A 20,226-nucleotide genomic window follows, 5' to 3' on the forward strand; every position below is an offset into this window, starting at 1 on the left:
TTTCCTGCCCCTCCGCATGCTGGACGCCTGCTGACCCCTCCTCAGAGGCCCGGGAAGTCTTCCCAGGATGGGCACCCACCGGGGCTGGGGAGGGGCAGCCTCTGTGATGTTCAGATGACAGGCAACACCTTTACTGTGCGTATGTTCCCAGTATTGCACGGGGCATCACTCATGAATTAAAATGACCCTTAGTTTCTCTCAATTTCAAATGTTACCAGAGTCCGAATTTTAGTGGCAGCTTCCAGCAGCCCTTAGCAGGGTCCTCAGCAGTGGTGCTTGGCTCAGCTCCACACTGCCCCCTGCCCCTGCCTGCCCCAAAGTGAGTAGTTGTCCTGAGGACAACTGCCCCCCACCCTCCCCCAAATCAGGAGACAGTGTAGGGCTGGGTTTCTTAAACCTTAGCAAGTGCAGAGTTACTTGGAGCTTGGCTGCTTCCTCGGGGCCCCACCTGCAGAGTCTGAATCAGCGGGTGGCCACCAGCTATGCATTTATAACACATTCCCAGGTGATGCTGGGGGATCTCTGAGCTGTTGTGCCAGCATCCGCTGGGGATTAGCGCCCATGTCCACACCAAGGGGTTGGGACTGCTTGCTCCACCTCCTCAGGCCTTGAGTCTTGTCTGAGCTGAAGTGGGAGGGAGGCGCCCACTTCTTGGTCATTATGGGATCCAGAGACCAGACATTGTAAAGCGGTTGTCATCATTTATGCTGGACAGGACTCCTTGGGAAGACGGGTCAGCTCTTAGGTCAGCTCTGAGGGGGACCAAGGGCCTCAGCCACACAGCTCACTTCTTCAGGCTGAGGGAGTCAGCCTTCTCAGGTGCTTCCCGCTGTGCCCAAAGGTGCCCAGGAGGCCTCAGATGGCCAGCCTCCTCCCTGACTGGCCCCAGGACCTTTGCACATGCTCTCCCTGCCGCCAGACTCCCTCCCTGCCCTTCTGAGTGCTGCTTCTGATCACAAGTCAGCTCCTGGCCCACAGGTCACCTCTGCAGAGGAGACTTCCCTAATCTACTGCCATCCCCATGACTCAGCGCCCAGGGGGCTCCTGAGCCAAATCGTCACTGCAGGGGCTCTGCTCCCTTGTTTCAGTCCCTCTGTCTGTGCCTGGCCTGGACTGTGAGGTATGTGGAGCAGGGATGCCCACTCTCTAGGGCATGCAGTGGGAGCTAAAATAAACTCATAGGCGATGAGTCTCAGGTGTCATCATGGCGGCGGGGCCTGCGTGTCCCTCCTCGGGAATGTCCCTCTCTCGGGGCTCAGGGCTCACCTGGCTTGGAGCCTTCATCCACGGAGCCGTTGTACACCTGGTTAAGGAACTCGGGGCGGTTGTCGTTCATGTCAATGACGTAGATGTACAGGTCGATGGGGTTCTCCACCTTGTTGCCGTTCATGTCCACAGCATGTGCTCGGAGCTATAAAGAAAGCAACATATGCTGTCAGGGCCAGCAGCTGCCCCCAGTGGGGATGCGCCTGACCCGAAGCCTTGTGAAGCACCAAGAGCAGATCTCCTGTGACCTACAGCCCTGGGGTGGGGCGACAGAGCAGTTCAGGGACCCCTCAGGGGGCAGCCTGGGGACTGTGGGGTGGGCTTGGGATATGTCATGAGCCTGGGTTCTCTCGTCTGTGGAAATGGGAGGTGTCCTGGGAGGGTGAAACAGGGCGACCATGGGACCTGGAGGCTGACCCGAGGGTCCACGCTGACACCCATCCGTGCACCACTGATGCTGAGGACTCATGTCTACCTAGAGCAGCTGCAGAAAGGCCATGTGTGGGGGGTGGGGGCTTAGGCCCCTTGCTGCCAGGAGGCCAGGCCTGGGGGAGACCCAGAGAGGAGACACAATGGGTCCTTGAACTGGGGCATCCACTTTGAGTCTACCCTGTTGGCCAGTCACACCCTGGCTTATCTTTCTTGGGACAGCAGAGAGGAAATGGGTCCAGAAGCCCTGGGGTGGAAGGCCCCTCTCTGATGGGGAAGGGGCTCCAGGGAGCTCCATCTGGGAACAACTCAAGGTACAAAGGGTAGGTACCCCAACTTGGGCTGAAGGGCCCACAGGGGCTCCTCAGACTCCCCTCTTCAATTTTGGATTTTTGTCTTTTATTCATTCACTCACTCATTAATTCATTTGCTCAATCAATATCTATTGAGGGCCCACCTGTGGCAGGCACTGGATGTGCCCTAGTCCATGGCTCCATGAGATCCGGGGCTGCCCTGAGGCTTCTCATACAGGAGATGGCCCCTGAGGAGACATGTGACTGCGGTGACCCATGGGGTGGGGAGGAGGCCAGGCAGGCCTCTCGGAGGAGGTGATGCTGGAGCTGAGCCCTGGGTGAGGGGCCCAGAGGACAGCAAGCATGGGGGATGCAGAGTGGCTGAGCCCCACGGGCAGCAGAGCGGGCTGGAGTGGGGCCATGGGGCCCTGAGACTAGACAGGAAAACCACACTTGGAGGTGGAAGGGACCGACCTGTCTCTCCAGACCAACACTGTGACTGTCACACAGCCGTGCCCTCATCTCTCTGTGGAAACCATATCACCCTCGAAACCAAACACACTGGACTACAGGGTCCTCATGCCAAGACAGTGCCAAGTTAAGGGTGCCCAGAGGAGCCTCCAGCAGGAGGGGTCTCTGAGCTGGGGGCCCCGCCCAGTCATCAGGCAATCCCCTTGGTGCCCTGCATCCCCAGCGGCTCTGCCAGCCTTGGGGGAGGGGAGGGTGCCATCCATGACTGCAGGAGGGGCCTTGACCTCTCCGCAGCCTCGGCCGACAGCCCTGTGTAGAATTTTCCCCTTGACACCGTGTGTTTCGGGGGAGCTCAAGGTGGGCTTCTTGGAGGAGACGATCCACGTCATCACAAGGAGACAAGCGAGCTCAGGTTCCTGGGAGCTGCAGCCTGCAGAGCCATGCAGCTGCGCCCTTCAAGACAGATCAGCTTGAAGTGTCGTGTTTAAGCATCTCAGGATGGGGTGCTGTGCGGTTGTTTCTCCCAGCCAACCGCCCCCCAACACCCCCTGCCATCGGGCCCCCGCTCCTGGAGCCCAGTTTGCACCTCCCTGCTGTGGAAGTCCTCCCGGGGTGGCCAGTGTGTGGTTGCTAAGTCGCTTCAGTCGTGTCTGACTCTCTGTGACCCCATGGACTGTAGCCTGCCAGGCTCCTCTGTCCATGGGGATTCTCCAGGCAAGAATACTGGAGTGGGTTGCCATGCCCTCCTCCAGGGGATCTTCCCAACCCAGGGATTGAACACAGGTCTCCCACGTTGCAGGCAGATTCTTTACTGTCTGAGCCACCAGAGAAGCCCAAGAATACTGGAGTGGGTTGCTGTGCCCTCCTCCAGGGGATCCTCCCACGGGCAGCTGGGCCATCCTTCATCTTGTCAGATGCGGCCAGGCAATAAGGCGCCGAGGCAAAGGTGAGGAGGCTTTGAAAAAAGTAATTCTGAGCTAAAATTAAAGTTATTATCTTCTAACTAAAGTGACACCCTGGTTGGGCTGCTATCTTTAGCAGCAGGAGCAGGCCGAGTGGACTCTCAATGGAAAGTGGCTGGCAGGGTCTTCTCATCCCCCTCCAAAAGCTTAAAACAACATTTGATAGATTCTGTTGGAAATCTCTAAGAGCCCACCCACTCCTCCCCTCCATCTCTCAGGCTGGACACACAGCTGCAGGCTTGGGGCTGGGGGTCTGTCTTGGCGTTGGAGACAAGAAATACTTTGTGACTTGGCAATAAGAAATGTCCTGAGACTTGCAAATCTGGGTGTTTTGTGCAGAGTAAATTTCCTGCGATGTGCTGTGCATGCCTGCCATGTGCGGGATCCTGTTGTCTTCCATCAGCCCTGCGCTGGCTCTGGCTGGGAGTGCCCCAAGACCTCCACGGGCGCTGGCTCACCTCACTGTTCACAAGAACCATGAGATGGGTCTGTCGGATCTCTGTTCACAGGCAGGGAAAAGGAGGCTCAGGAAGATCCTGCCCAAGTTGACCGCCCGTGGCCCCAACAGCAAGGCTTCCTGAGGAAGCCATGAAGGCACCTTCTGGGGAATCGCCTCGCAGAGCAGTGATGCTCGTCTGTCTCGTGATCACAGGCTTCATGCAGCCACCTCCAGTGACCTGTGTCCACGGTCTGTCAACTCCCTCTCAGGTGGGAGATGCTGCCCCACCCCCTCAACAGCCATGATGATGGTGGGACTCAGGACACGATTAAACGGCACCCATTGGGGGAGCAGAGAGGACTCTGGGATGTGAGGCGCAGGTTCCAGGTGGGAAGGTTACAGGGGTCACCCCGCAATTGAGTCACATCATGTCGGGGGTTGACTTTAGTGGCACGGAGACTGTCTGGGTGGACAGAGGTAACTAACATCAGAGCCCCACTAAAATCGTGGACTCTAAAATCAAAGTGATTCTCTGGCCCATGGCAGGTGAGGAATTGGGGAGCTATCTCTCAGTCCACAGCCAAGTGGGTCTCCTTTTCCCAAACGTGGCTCCTGCCTTCCCAGGGTCTGGTTTGGCGGTGCAGGGAGAGGGTGTGTGGCGCTCTTGGAATCGAGGTGCTCTTGGGGTGCCCAGGGCTGGGGGTCTTCAGAGTGCACAGTGACACTCGGGTGTGGTTCTGAGCCATTTGCACCGAGGTGCAGAAGGGGACGGGGAGGCCCAGACGGCCCCGGGATGAGACCCACAAGTCCTCCAGCTTCAGCCTCCTGTCTGTCCCACTTCACAGGAGGCAAGTGTGTGACCCTCATAGTCATTCGGGCCTTGTACTCAGAAGGGTCTGTGTATGGTTTAACGCTCAGCCATCACCATCGTAAAACTTGTAGTAAGCTCAGAGGGGCCCCCATTTCATCTTGTGCTGGACTCAGAAATTCTGCAGCCATCCTGGGCTAGGAGCTGAGCAGTTGAGAGAGCAAAGCCTGTGACTCAGAGGGGCCTGCCCGCCCCCAGTGGTGGGCTCTGGTCTCCGCCAGGGGATGCAGTATGGACAAGCCTGCCCGCGTGGAGCCTCCCTTCTCAGGGTTCACATCTGGCACTGCAGGCTGAAGCCAAGTGAGGTCAGTGCCTGTCCGTGGATGACACAGGGCGGAGGCTGTGAATGCGTCCCCTCACCTGAAGGTCTTTGTGAACACAATCCGGGAGCTGGGAGTTCCGACGCCCTGGCTGTAGCCACAGAGGCAGCCTTACCACATGCTGGGCTCTGTTCTGAACACTGCAGGGATGTCACCCTGAGTCCTCAGAACACACGCTGAGGCAGCCTGATTGTTTCCCCTTTGCAGGAGAGCATGGAGGTCGGAGAGGTTAAGGGCGCAGGTCTCAGCTGCTGGGTGGGGCTGCCCAGCCCTGCCCCCCAGGTCTGGCGCCAGGTCCCGCCTCCCGCAGGTGCAAATGCTCATCCCACAACGAGGAGGCAGAGCCCAAAGTGGGTCGGACACCAGGGCGGGCGGCGTGAGAGCCATGCGCCCACCGAGCTCTAGGGCCAATTGTGTGCCGCCAGGTCAGGAGGCCAAGTGGAAAGTGGTGGACGGTCCCTTTAATTGAGCCTCGCAGCCCTCACTTTCTCATGGTTTTTCCCTCTCCACTGGCAGCTCCCCATGAAAGCAGCAGTGCTCGCTCAGAGCTGCCTTTCTGCTCTCAGAGGAAGGGGCAGAGGGGCTGGGGATGCGCGTCCGGAACTGGAGAGGTGGCAGTGACACAGCAGCTGCACGACCCCTTCCCCAGCAGAACTCCCAGCAGGTCACGTGGGTCCATGGCTTCTGACCAGTGGGTCCCCCAGTGTGTCCCAGACCCTCCCGGCATCACCAGGGACACGTTACCAGAGCACATTCTCGGCCCATCTGCTCCGTGAATTGCACAGCCTGGGGAGGCGCCCCGCAGGCAGGTGGGCTTTTCTGATATGGACTTGGATTTGCATTCCCCTCCAACGCCGCGCCCTTAGGAGCCCGAGACTCACGTGGTAGGAGGCTCGCTCCTCCCGGTCCATGGGCCGCGTGACATACATCCGGCCGGACATGGAGTCGATGCTGAAGACCTCCATGGGGGGCTGGTCGGCGCCCACGCCTGTGATGCTGTATCGGATGGGGATGTCGTTGTCCTTGTCGGACCGGATCTGGAAGGGGGAGCAGACGGGGCAGGGGAAGGTCAGGCTTCTTACCGGGACCTTACGCTCATCCTGCTGGATGGCCTCACATGACGTCTCTCCCAGGGACATGTGAGGCCACAGCCAGCGCTTGGTCCACTCTGGGGACCAGAAGGGCAGGTGAGGCCAGGGGTTCACTGAGAGCCTGCACTGCATGTCCGGTGAGCCTACCAGATGACAGGGAGGAGGGGACACAGTATTCCAAGAGGAAAGGAGCTCGGCAGGGAGCTCGGCAGAGGTGAAAATGCCCACGGTAGAGCCTGAGTGATGGTCTGAAATGGCTGAGGACCTGGCACAAATGGCCCTCACGTCAAACCTCTGGAAAGACAAGGGCGAGGACACAGCTCACTGCATGGGGTTTTTAGGGAAAAGGTCAGGGCCCAAGACACTTGTGCCCCCGAGTGATCATCTGTGCAGAAAGGCAGTGGACATGTTTGGATGTGCAAAGACACAGAAAATGTCCCCTGTTCCTGCTCTGGTCCTCCAGACCTGCCCTGAGAGGAGGTCATAGCAAAGACCTCGAGAACAGGGCTTGCCTCGGAAATGCACCCCCTACCAGCATCTGAACACAGAAACACAGCCCTGAAAGATGTTGTCAACATGGTTACAGAGCCGAGTACAGGCACAGTGTTTACAGAAACTGTATATTGTGGAAAACAACAACTTAATAATGGTGAAAAGTGAAAATGATAGTCACTCAGTCGTGTCTGACTCTTTGTGGCCACATGGACTGTAGCCCGCCAGGCTCCTCTGTCCATGGGATTCTCCAGGCAAGACGACTGGAGTGGGTTGCCATTCCCTCCTCCAGGGGATATTCTCAACCCAAGGATTGAACCTGGGTCTCCTTCATTGCGAACAGACTCTTTACTGCTGAGCCACCAGGGAAGCCCAAGAATCCTGGAGTGGGTAGCGATTCCCTCCTCCAGGGGATCTTCCCAACCCAGGGATCAAATCTGGGCCTTCTGCATTGCGGACAGACCCTTTACTGTCTGAGCTACTGGGGAAGCCCCCAGTAATGGTGATCTGGGTCCCACATCTAAAGTAAGGTAGCAAAGCCTGAGAGTTGGGTGAAGAAACGGAAAGAGCAGAGAAAAAAGTGCACAATTCTGTGCTTTACATGGGTTGGGGGCGGACTGTGCAGACAGCACCTCACTTTTGACCAGATCGTTAGATAAATGCACGACTACAGGAGACGGCCAGGACACCCGCAGAATTACACACCAGGTGCACGTCTCTTGTTCAGATGAAGCAGAGGTCCTGGGCACGCAAGGGGCAGCTGATGGGCAGGAGATCGTGTAAGACAACAAGCTTCTCCGATGGTGAGAGATTGTAAATAAGCCACCGGGGCGTGAAAGGAATAGCTGATGGGGCCAAATTAAGATTAGCATAAACTCTGACTATACCTTTAGAAAAGACAACTTTTAAAAATCAAAGCCCAGGGGACCATGGCAACATTTTACAAAAAAAAGGACCACAACAAAAACCTCAGAAAAATTCCACAAAGCAAAATTGACCAGGACTTTTTACCAGAATAATACAATTAAAATTTAAAGATGATTTTTAAAGAGATATTTTAGAAAAACGTTCTGAAGTAACCACAGGTTAAGAATCAAAACTGCATTTAGAGGTGGTTTAAAAATAGTAATGACAATGAAACAGCGACACCCAAGGAATTTGGCCAGAGACTGAATCAAATATTTTCATCATTAAAACAGAATTACAGTGAATGAACTGAGCATTTATATCCAGAAGGAAAGGAATGACAAAGCAGGATATGGTGAACACCCGGGTAATTAAGACGAATGCAGAAATTTCTGAATCTGAAAACAGAAAAGTTGGAAGGATTGATAAATAGATGCAAGAGCTGTACTCTGGGGGAAAAAATTCATAAGAAATAGATGTACCTTTGGCAAGCTTAAGAGGAAAAAATAAGACTTAAGAAATCTATTTTATTCTTTATATTTTATGCGAGCCAAGTTGAAAATCCTGATGAACGGGTTATTTTTTGAGAAAATATAAAATTTCACAGTTGGCTGAAGGAAGAACAAACGTGAAGAGACTGCTAATTCTTCAGGAAATTCCTCGGCACAGGGCTTGAGGGTCAGGAGAGCTCACCTAGGAGGTGTTTAAAGTCTTCCATAGAAGAGGACATATAGAAAAAACACCCGCCCTGGCTTTACAAATCCTCCTTGGTACCATTCTCCTAAGACAACAAAGTAAGGTAACTGCAGAGCACTCCCCCAGGCCAGCGGAGGTGTGACGGTCAGCATGGAGACACCAGCGGGTGGGGTCAACCCACCACAGCCGCCTTCATCAGCTGAGCAGAGGGGCCAGGGTGACCAGAGAGAGTCCTGGCTAGGAGCTACCGCCCAGCAACCTCCCAAGAGTCACGTCAAATGAGACCAGACTTCCTTTGCAAACAAATTGGTTTTACCACGATTATTTGATTATCTTAGAAACGGGGATGATCATAGAGAGAAAAATTAGGTTTCAGTAGAACTCTGTGTCTTGAGATTCTAGTCCTGTTTGTGGTCTTTGAGGTTTTATTTTTTACCTGTAACTGTTACAGCTCTTACCTGTAAGTGGACTGGATTTAACTTCTAGTTTCCTCAAATATCTAGCTACATGGTTCCAGACCAATGCTTCCAATATCCTCCTGCCCTTCTGACTTGGAATCACTAAGAACTGTGCTGCTGTGCTCAGTCGCTCCATCGTGTCCGACTCTTTTCGACCCCATGGACTGTAGCCCACCAGGCTCCTCTGTCTGTGGGATTTCCCAGGCAAGACTACTGGAGTGGGCTGTTATTTCCTCCTCCAGGAGATCTTCCCAACCCAGGGATTGAACCCGAGTCTCCTGCATTGGTAGGCAGATTCTTTACCCGCTGAGCCAACTGGGAAACACTAAAAGCGAAGCTGCCCTTTCCCCAAAGCCCTGCAAACTAAGGCTGGATGAGTGGGCATGAACTTCAGGGAAGCACCTAAAACAGCTCACGCACAGACAGCCTGGATGCCTGCTGCCGTGCCAATGACCACTCAAAACAAAACACGATTCCCCAGACAAAACACGATCCCACCGGAGGCATCCAGACCACAAAGATGCTGTGAGCGCGCCATCCAGAAATATTCTCGACTGGCTGCCTCCCACCCCAGGGCTCGGAAACAGGTCTGGTCTAACCAGTAACTGGTTTTCTTTGGCTTTCGTAGAGATGCCTCCTATCATAACCTGATGGTGCGCCTGCCCTGAAGCCTGCCCGCAACCCCGCCCCCTGAAACGAGACAACTGTTTACTGAACAGACCTCCTCTCAGGACTGAGAGATGAGTTTAGGGAGATGGAGCAGCCTGCCAGCCCAGCTTCCAAGCCTGGAAACTGCTTGGGGGAGCGTCAAAGGCAGGGATGAGGGTTAGCGCGAGGCCCTGCCACGTGCTGCTGGGTGTAGTGATGTTTCTGCTGCCGGCACTTGAGAACCACCAGCTGCAGGAGGGGCTTTCTCTCTGAGTCCCCTCATCTATCTGGAGAAGAGCCTCAGAGGGGCTCGGGTGTCACAGCCCCCCTCCCCGGAGAGGGGATTATCCATCGAGGAACATCATTGCCACTAGTCCTGGAAGGGGGCCTGGAGAAGGGCAGACCTGTCACATGACCACACCTCCCAGCTCTCCTCCTACAAGTCACTTCATCTCCCCCTTTCTCTAGGTTGGGAAGATTCCCTGGAGAAGGGAATGGCTACCCGCTCTAGGATTCTTGCCTGGAGAATTCCAAGGACAGAGGAGCCTGGCGGGCTATAGTCTATGGGGTCACAAAGAGTTGGACACCACTGAGTGACTAACACTTTCACTTTCACTTCTTCTTAAACCTGAATTCTAAGGCATCTTGGGGAGCTGCTCATTTTTCCCTGGGTCTCCCCGACGTGTACACGAGGCATGCATGTTAACAAACTTGTTTTTTCTCCTCTTGTTTATCTGTCTTTTATTACAGGGGTCTCAGCCAGGAGCTCACAAAGGGGAGGGAAGCTGGCTTTTCCTCCCCCACACGCCTAGTAGGATTTAGCTCAGAAACGAAGGACCGCTTTTTCTTGGGCAGCTGATCTCTGTAGCTTGACAACCACCACAGGATGGTCTCCACAGAGGTGCCTCAGAGATTTGATAATGAACATCCTTCCTAACTGAATTTGGACCATTAGCACAGGCCATCCCCCTGAAAACTCTGCTTCTGAGAAAATTCAGCTTAATAGAGAACCACTTTCCTAAACCAGCAGTGACTGTTTATGTATCGGAGGCGACCCCGCCAGGGCAACAGCATGGGGGCAGGGACTCTGGCCACCCTGATCACGATGGTGGCTTCCTACCTGATACACTGGAGGGCGGGGAACAGAAAATGTGAGGAACGGTCGGCAAGAAGGAGGTGACGCCTCATCACACAGGCGTCAGTGACCTGGGCTGCTTGGGTGTTGATCAGGGCCTCCGGGAGAGGAACAGGCACGTGCACACATGGGCATGTACATATGGGCGGCGCACACATATGGTATGCACGCATATGGGCACGCACGCACATACAGGCTTGTGCACACTTGGGCCCACACACATGGGTCCTCGAAATCTGTGAGGAATATCTTCGCTATGGCTTTCTGGGCTCCTCCTCCCTCTCATCAGGTCAGGCTCTCCTGCCCCTTGTCTGCCCTAAGCAGGAGCACTGACCATGGTCTAGCTGGATGCCTGTCTGTACCCCCAGACTCCAAGGGGCTCCCCTCACTCAATCGGTGCTGCCCCACCTCCTGCTGGAGAGAGATGAGAGGTCTTGGCCGCCCGCCTTCTGCCAGCTCTTTGGCTCCCAGTGCTGTGCGTCCCGGACATGAGGCTCTGGCCTGTCGGCATCACACATCCCCTCTCTGTCCACCAGGGATGGTCCTTCAGGCAGAACCACATCTGACCAGCCCTGTCCGAGGCATTGAGCGGGGAGGAGTTTCGACTTGGCTCCATTCCCTGGAGTCGGTTTGTAGAAAGAGGTTCCTCCCTGGACGAGCTCCCTCATCTCCAGATCTGGGGTCAGGGAGGCGCCTGCGCCTGATCAACTGAGGGCAGAAGGGAACTGAGAAACTGGGCAGAAACGCAAACCAGTTCTTCCTCCCAGGAGCCTGGAAGATTCTAGAAAGTCTGGTGAATTCAGAGGCTTGCTTTGAGTTTAGCTTAAGAGAAGAGGACGTGGGGTACACAGGAGGGCCCCCAAGGACAGCAGTTGAGCTGAACTGGATGAAGACAGGGGCGTGTGAGCCCCTACGGTCCTGCAGAGACACCGCTGGCCTGCACCCTCCCGGCCAGACTGCCCATCCTTCACGGGGAAATTTAATTATGAAACTGCTGAAAAGAACCCACCACACATTTAAAGATTTTGATTTTTTGCAAAGGATCTCATTACATCCTGACCATCAGGCCACATTCCCCTAATTCTCCAGGTGCCAATCAGCGGCGCCTCCTGAAATACACACTGAGTGCGTCCAGGGCTCTCAGGACGCCCTCAATTCTCCCATAGTTTACCGTGTTAAGAAGAAATACTGTGTGAATGAATTCACCAGATCAGGCGAGAGCGGTTTCTCCTTGATTTGTGGCTGGAAAATGAGAAAAACATCCCAGCGGCGTCCGGCAGAGCCGTGAATAAAGAGTGGAGACGGCTTTTCCATCACCCGTCCTGGTTTTATGACGCCACCGAGAATCATGCTGTTTTGCATTTGTTATGAAAGGACAGAACAGATGGTAAAAGGTTAGTTTAAAGTGATGTCTACATTAAAATAACGTATGGTGCCTGGCCATTGTGCTCACCCAGGGACCTCGTTCCAGGGCCGGCTCCATCCTCCGGAAAGGCTGCCTGGATGGCAGGATTCCGGCAGAATCTCCCCCAAGGAGTGGGTATTTTCCTCATTTCAAATAAACTTGAAACTGGAGAAAAGTCACCCTGTGTGGTCTTGTGAATTGCAAAGGCCTTGGAGGTTTATCCCAAGAACTGAAGGAGTGGAGAGTCCTATGGATGCAGAGAAAACCTCGTCCCAGGAAGGGAAGGGACCTGTTATCCCTGGGACTCTCATTGTTGGCTGGGCACTTCCCACCCCAATTGTTTCAACAACGTCTTCACTCGGCCCAGACGGCCTGCACTGTGCGCCAGGCCCCCCTGCGCTGGACGGACATGGTCCTGCCCTCACGTGGGTCATGCACCAGACTGCATGTGAGCTCAGGTGCTCAGTCGTGTCCTACTCTTTGTGGCCCCCCCTGGACTGAAGCTCGCCAGGCTCTTCTGTCCATGGAGTTTCCCGGGCAAGAATACTGGAGTGGGTTGCCATTTCCTCCTCCAAGGTATCTTCCCAACCCAGGGATTGAACCCACATCTCCTGAGGCTCCTGCATTGGCAGGTGGATTCTTTACCACTAGCACCACCTGGGAAATCTCATGGACCAGAGGGATTAGATTTAAAAAGTGACAGCCAGTCAATGCAGAATTATAAGGTGACAATTATGAAATGGGGAGAGGACAGGGTCTGTGAGAGACGCTGGAAGGACTTGAGGGCAGAGGGAATCTTTGAGAAAGTCCAGTTAGAATTGTGTGGTTTTGTCTACTGTGGTATGTGATTCCTGGACAGGCACACACAGATAGAGTAACACACCCAAACATTTGCACAAACAACACATGCATAAGTACACATGCATATACCGATACACACACATGTGTACACGCATGCACATGACTGGATGTCCCCGCCTTTCTGCTCTAAACCTCTTGGAAGGCGATGTTATTCTGCAGCTTAATGGCTTTGCCGCTAATAAGGCCTCCCTGACCCCGTCTCTGTGTTTTAAAAGATGCTCTCAAAACCCTTAGGATCAGGATCTTCCACGAGGATGTAATTCTTTGGTGAAGTGTTTTATCTCTTTCTCTTCGTATGATATTAAACCCAGGGATCTTCCCAGGAAAGCAGATTGCAAGCTCTCATTTTCTTTACCTGGTGGGAGTTTCGAGTTGCCGGCAGCAGCAGAGTGAAAAGCCCTGAATCGTGACCACAGATGCTTCGTTCCCCATCTACCTCGGATTTGAGGCAGGCCAATCTGAACTTGGCCGTGACTGCAGCTGGCCAGGAGAGGCAATTTCTTTTAAAATCTGACTCTCATGAGAGTCCAGAGGTAAGAACATGATTATACCTAAACGTATTTCAGCTTCCGTGGCCTCACTGGTCCTCACGCCAGCTCTTGACACTGGGACTCCTGGATTCTCACGCTGACAGAGAATCTGCATTTTCTCAGGTTCTGTGTCTGTCCTCTTGTCCGCTTTGCAGGGATGGCTCCCTGTCTCCCATCTCCTTCTCCCCGTCCCCTGCTGCCGAGCACTAAGGCTGCCCCACACCCTCCTGGGCCATGGGAACACAGACACCCTGCCTGACCCCAAGGATGGCAGGTACAGGCCTAGCACCACGCACGCAGTAATCACCGACGGAACAAATGAAACAAGGACATGCTGCCCGGGGGGCGGGGGCAGACGTGCAAACCGACGGCCAGGGTCACAGCCAGGTGCTTTGGGAAACCAAAGTGGGTGGGGGGCCCTCTTCCTGGAGGGGAAACGTCTTCTCTGAGCCCAGAGGGAGGAGGCAGTGGGTGCAGAGGGAAAGGTGGGGAGGGGAGCCTGAGGGGGTGTCAGGCGTGGCAGGGTTCTAAGATCCTGGGTGGGAGGGAGAAGGTCCAGCCAGTCCCGTGCCTACTGTCTGACGGTGAAGAAACAGCAGGGAATTGTGGAGTGGGAGAAGAGCAGGAGGGAGAGTCAGGAGAGATGTGATCACCCCTCCCCAGGCACCAAGGAGGAGGGGAGGCCCACCCCCACTCTGTCCCCCTCCGGGGTTGGAGGAGGGGTCAGAATGGTTTTGCTCTAGAGACACCAGGGGGATGAGGGGCGTGGTGCCACCTGGTCCCCGCCTCTGGCAGGAGAGGGAGGTGTGTGTGTGTGAGGGGAGGTGGGGAGGTGGGGGGTGAGGAGGTGGTAGTGATGGGGCGAGTGGTGGGGTGTTGGGGTGGGGTGGGTGAGCGGATGGGGTGGCAGCCTGCCCTCCACTGTGTTTATCTCGAACATCTGCATCTGGGACGAGCTCCCCTGTGAAGAGCAGGGCCCAGGAATCTCTCCTCCTCACCCCTGTAGCTCCTTAGGGACGAGTAAAGGGAAGTCCCAGGATGTCGGCCCCTGACCGTTGGGTCCAGTCCCTTCTGCAGATAGGGAGACCAGGGCCTGAGAGGCCGAGGACCGGACGAAGGTTTCACAAGCCATCGAGGTTCGAGGGCAGAGTTTCAGGTCCAGTCTTGGTCACGTTGCCTTCCTGGGGAGCTTCATGGAGCAGAAAGTGAGGCTGAGGAAGCTGTGTCCACTTGTGTAGACAGGACAGAGGGTCCAGGAGGTCTTTGTGTCTCCCTAGGGTCACTTGACCCCCAATGCAGACTCAAACCCTGGGTGTTGTGCTCACTCTGGTCAGTTCTGCAAATCTGCTGGAATTGCTGAAATGCTGCGTGTTTTAAAAAGACACCACCTCACACCAGTTAGGATGGCCATCATCAAAAAGTCTACCAACAGTAAATGCTGGAAAGGGTGTGGAGAAAAAGGAAACCCTCTTGCATTGTTGGTGGGATGTAAACTGATACAGCCACATGGAAGATGGTGGAGATTCCTTAAAAGCCTAGGAATACAACCTAGGATTAAAGCCACCATATAACCCAGTAATCCCACTCCTAGATATATGCCCTGAGGAAACCAAAACTGAAAAAGACACACATACCCCAGTGTTCATTGCAGCACTGTTTACAATAGCTAGAACATGGAAGAAACCTAGATGTCCATCGACAAATGACTGGATAGAGAAGCTGTGGTACATATATACAATGGAATATTACTCAGCCATAAAAAGGAACACATTTGAATCCGTTCTAATGAGGTGGATGAACCTAGAGCCTATTATACAGAGTGAAGTAAGTCATAAAGAGAAACATAAATATCACATATTGACACGTATGTATGGAATCTAGAAAGACGGTGCTAATGAATTTATTTTCAGGGCAGCAAAGGAGAAACAGACATAGAGAACAGATTTGTGGACATGGCGGGGAGGGGAGGAGGGAGAGGGTGAGATGTATAGTGAGAGTAACATGGAAACTTATGATACCATTTGTTAAATAGATAGCCAATGGGAATTTGCTGTATGACTCAGGGAACTCAAACAGGGGGTCTGTGACAGGCTGAGGGTGGGATGGGGAGGGAGATGGGAGGAAGATTTGGGAGGGAGGGGACACGGGTGTACCTGTGGCTGATTCTTGTTGATGTATGACAGAAAACCACAAAATTCTGTAAAGCAATTATCCTTTAATTAAAAAAAAAAGTCACCGTGGCTCTAAGGCCCAGGACTGGAACCTGACTTCAGCTGCTGTTGAAAGCAATCATGAAACTGTAGCTGAGTTCTGCAAGAGGCACTGTTAGCTTGCAGCAAAGTTTGATTGAAAAGCCCTCTGCCCTGGCGCTGGGCGAGCAATGAGATCTGGCCAGGATAAAACCGGTCTTGGCACGTGATGGGGCAGACCTGGGGCCGGGGCTGAGTGAGAGTCCAGAGTCCCCCCACTCTGTTCTCCTCCCTGATACGTGAACATGACTTTAAGAGGCTTGACAATGTTTGTGTTTCTCGCATTTTACAGAATACTTTCCATGCACAGTGAAATTCAGCTTTCAATTATTTTCAATTAGATTCTTGTAATGAGCAGAAAAATCCAGAATATGATGGGGAAAGGCATTTGTTGTGTAACATTGACACTGTTATACCTTTCCATTCACAATTACTTGGAATTTTACAAATCATGAAAAAAATCCTCAAAGTCATATGAATATTAATAACAGCCATGAATATGTTCTTACAAAATTTGCCTGGTGGGGAAGAGTGAATTTGATGCTTCTCAAAAGTGTCCTTCAGGTTGTACCAAATTAACAAAGACAGGCAGCTTCTTAGTTCTGGGTATGGGACAACTAAAACATTATTGCTGAAGATGGGAGTTGGGCAGGGTCCACTCCCGGCTCTTCTGGCAACAGAGGCCTGATTTTCTTTGGGGAGCATTGTTCCCCATTGTCTCCGTCAAGTCAAGGTGTCAGTCAAGTCAGGGAGTTGGTCAAGACTCTCTGCCCTCGCCTGGGCAACAGGCAGGCCCATGAGCTGAGCTGGCTGGTCAGCTTGTCTCTCAAGTGTGGATGCTAAGTTAAGAAAGAGTCGGGGCCGGGAAATGTGGCTGGAGCCTCCCAGTGTGGGGCCATCTCCCTATCAAGACCAGAGCACTGGGCCACCTGCTGGCCAGCCTTCCCTTCTGTTCGTGAGTAGCCCAGACACTCCTGGCATGTTCCTTGGGGAGAGGGACCTGAGTGGGTCCCCCTGTTGCATTAGGTTAAACCTCTGCCTCACCCAGATGTAGACAGAGGGGCCGGGCAGGGAAGTGCTAAGCAGAGGGCAGCATCCCCAAGGTGCCAAGGCCTCCGCCTAAGCCCTATCTATCCCCTTGGAGGCCCACCTGACCATTCCATCCTGTTTGGGGTGGGGGTCCCTACAAGTAGAGACGGGGATGGGGTTTCCATCTGAGTGGTCGCCTGCAAAGAGCCTGGAGGAACAGCTTGGCCTGGGGTCTGGCTTCAGCCCTGTCCGCCGGGGGACCCTGCAGTGTGGAGAGGTAAGCCTCGGGGCAAAGAAGTGGCCTCTGGGGGCTGCCCAGGTGAGGAGAGGTCTGTCCTCTCCTGAGGTGTCCAGCCAGTCATCAGGGAGGTTTAGTGCGCCTCTTATACCTGCCTCCTCACCTCCCCAGCCCCTACATGGCCAGCGTTTTCTTGTCTATGTTTTTGCTGACCAGCCTCTTTCTGTCTCCCTCACTGGACTGTCCAGGAGGTGCTCAGGAGAGAGGGTCATGTGGCTTTCAGCAAACTGTAATTTAACTCACATCCACCCGGCCTCTAGTGGTGTTCAGTGGACACAGTATCGGGACCACCTCCCGGAAGAGCAAGGGCTCTGAGCACAGTCTGGGCTTCCCTGCAGGTTCTTGAACTTAACGGCTACCAAGGGCTGTCATCACACACAAGCCAGAGCGGGGGCAGCTTTCCCTCTGAGCCCCCTGGCTGGACCCCTGTGTGTCAGGGAACAGAGCCCATGGATGGGACTCTCTGCCTGAGCTGGAGAGACGGGGTGCCCAGGGCAGATGGCACCCGTGGCTGGAGTGCACTCTCAGGTCGGCCACCCGCGTCCTGCCTGGTGTCATTTCTGGTCCCCATGTGAAAAGTCAAATGTCTCGGGACTTCCCTGGGGGTCCAGTGGCTAAGACTCTGTGCTCCCAATGCAGGTTCAATCCCAGGTTTGATCCCTGATCAGGAAATGAGATCTCACATACGCCGCTTAGAGCTTGCATGCTGCAACTAAGACCTGAAGCAGCCTAATCAATCGATAAATGTTTAAAAAAAAAGAGTCAAACATCTTGCCAGGAATGCTTCTTCACTAATACATAATGTGTGTCCCTGCCCACTTCTGGAAGGCCCTGTGCACACGGTCTCTGACAAGATGACCCCAGACGAGATCCAGTCTCTGGGATGGAGGCTATGGCAGCCAGACCACGAATGAAGCTGGGGAGAGGCCCAGATGTGAGCCCAAGGGTGAATTTTGAATGAGATCTTGTATGTGAAGCATGTGGACAGGGTTTTGTCCAAAGTAAGCACTCAGAATTCTTATGAGTGAGCCTTGTGGTAAGGCAAGAGCCAGAGGCTGGATTTATAAAAACTTTTACTTTGCATCACATAGGTAATTTCTCAAGTCAGGCGACAAAGGTATGAAGGAGGGAAGAAAGAAAAAAAATAGCCTCCAACTCTGGACTCCACAAGTCAAGTCAGAAAAATCTACTCTTGTGCTGTAAATGCAAACATTCTAAATGTAACTCTGAGATGAAAGAAATGGCTACTGGGTCCTAGGAGAAGCGTGGGGTTTGGAGAGACCCACTGCTTAAACATCCTTCTTGAGGAATCTTTGTGTTTGTGCTGCCGACACTCAGAAAATGTAGCTTCATCTTGTAATCTTACAAGGGTTAAGCCTGTTCTTACAGTGCACATGGCCCCAATATTATTGCACAATTTAATGGTTCTTTTATAGAATAAGAGAGAAGAGGCTCTAGATGAAGAAGGCTTTCAAATTAAAGGATTCTTTTTCTCCTTCTAAATATCCCTACAATTGGATTAAACTTGACCTGGATCTCTTGTTTGGCACTGGCTTACTATTTCTTATCAAGACCTCTTTTCTTGGAAGTTTTCATGCTGGTTAATTCCAAATAAATTAATGAGATCAGTATTAGAAATATGAACACGTGCACGCACAGACTCTCATCACAGAGGCAGACAGCTTGGCACAGGAGAGAAATGAGGGGAGTTTTGCCTCCTTAGGTGAGACCCAGGACGCTGTGATGTTACTACCCAGGGGTCTCTCTTTTTTAATTCCTTCCCCCTCTTTACATCATCAGTTCACTTAATTCATATCACAGAGGCAGGAGAGCATCCTTTGTGTATCCTATCCACCTCTATGAGATTCTGGAGCTACCTTTCTCTCTGAGTCATACCAGTTACCTGGGGATCCAGCTACCCAGTGGCAACCCACACTTGCCAGGACAGCAGTCAGTGGAGATGCCTTTGGACACATGATGAGACCACCCTGAGGAGCCCAGAAATGAAAGCCACAGAGCATCACGGGATTTCTCCCTAGGGGACCTGTGACTCCCAGACATCTGCTGGAAGATTATACTGAAAAGGAAAACAAGCTGATGTGTTCAACTGTGGCAAACAGAGTAACGGTCCTTAGAGACTTGCTTCCTTCAGCAACTGCTTCCCCACCCTAAAGACACTGTCTCTTCCAATCTTTCCAATAAAACACACCATTTCCACCTAAGAAAGCTGCCCCATGACGTGGCTCCACTGCAGAGTATTTATTGACTGAACCTTACTTTGATGTAAATTTACTTCATGCAGAACAGCGTGTCTTGTTTTCTTAAGACTTTGCATTAACTGGCAACATAAATGTGCTACATGTATTTATTCTCATGGTTCCAAATAAATAATTTAAGTGGACATCAAGGGATCTAGCAATTCAGCTGGGTACAAAACACACAAATTCATGGTGAAGATATTATGTCAACAGTGACAAGCATGGGTTTTGGGTGAAATAGTTCTGGGTTCAAATCCTCATTCCATTATTAGTATCCATGTGGGTAGATTTGATCTCCTTTTGGGTGTTTCTGTGAAGGCATTTTTGATGGAGATGATCATTAAATCAGTGGACTTTGAGGAAAGCAGATTGCCCTCTTTAACATGGGTGGGCCTCCTACAAACAGCTGAAGGCCTGAACAGAACAAGAGACCGACTGACCCCAAGCAAGTGGGGATTCTCCAGCAGATGGCTTCAGACTTTTCTAGATGGGCAGCTCTCCTGAGTCCCCAAGCTGCCAGTCTACACTGCTGATTTTGGTGTGAGCCACTTCCTTATATCATAAGTCTCTTTCTTTTACATCCATCCATCTATTCATCCAAAAGGAAGTCAATCCTGAATATTCACTGGAGTAACTGATGCTGAAGCTCCAATACTTCGGCCACCTGATGTGACAGCCAACTTATTGGAAAAGACCCTGATGCTGGGAAAGACTGAGGCTGGAGAGAAGGGGATGACAGAAGATTAGGTGGTTGGATGGCATCACTGACTCAACAGACATGAGTTTGAGTAAACTCCAGAAGATAGTGAAGGACAGGGAATCCTGCTGAGCTGTGGTTCATGGGGTTGCAAAGAGTAGTACACTCTTTAGTGACTGAACAAGTTGCTAAATGAAGTCCCAGACCCTGGAATAGCTGAGATACCTTTAGGGTCCTGGCCAGGATACTGGGGACCCTGGGGCGGGCTCTGTGCCGAAGTGTGTTGCCTTGGCCGGGTCATACCCCTAATGTGCCCAAGCTCTGGGAGATGGTGAAGAACAGGGAAGCCTAGTGTGCTGCAGTCCATGGAGTCGCAAAGAGTGGGACTCAGCTGAGCAGCAAGAGCAACAACAATCCGTCCTACT

General features: G+C 52.9%; 1 protein-coding gene across 1 annotated transcript in view; it reads right to left on the reverse strand.

Moving 5' to 3' along the window:
- CDH4 (cadherin 4) overlaps positions 1–20,226 on the reverse strand; it is a 479,881-nt gene that overhangs the window by 53,068 nt on the left and 406,587 nt on the right. Inside the window, exons 5-6 of the mRNA XM_061436991.1 lie at positions 5,930–6,085; positions 1,267–1,411 (exon numbers count right to left, since the gene is read on the reverse strand). Of these exons, the coding sequence (XP_061292975.1) occupies positions 1,267–1,411; positions 5,930–6,085 (301 nt within the window). The remainder of the gene's footprint in view (positions 1–1,266; positions 1,412–5,929; positions 6,086–20,226) is intronic.

This window comes from Bos javanicus, chromosome 13 (genome assembly GCF_032452875.1).
Source record: "Bos javanicus breed banteng chromosome 13, ARS-OSU_banteng_1.0, whole genome shotgun sequence".
In the NCBI taxonomy this organism is placed as follows: domain Eukaryota; kingdom Metazoa; phylum Chordata; class Mammalia; order Artiodactyla; family Bovidae; genus Bos; species Bos javanicus.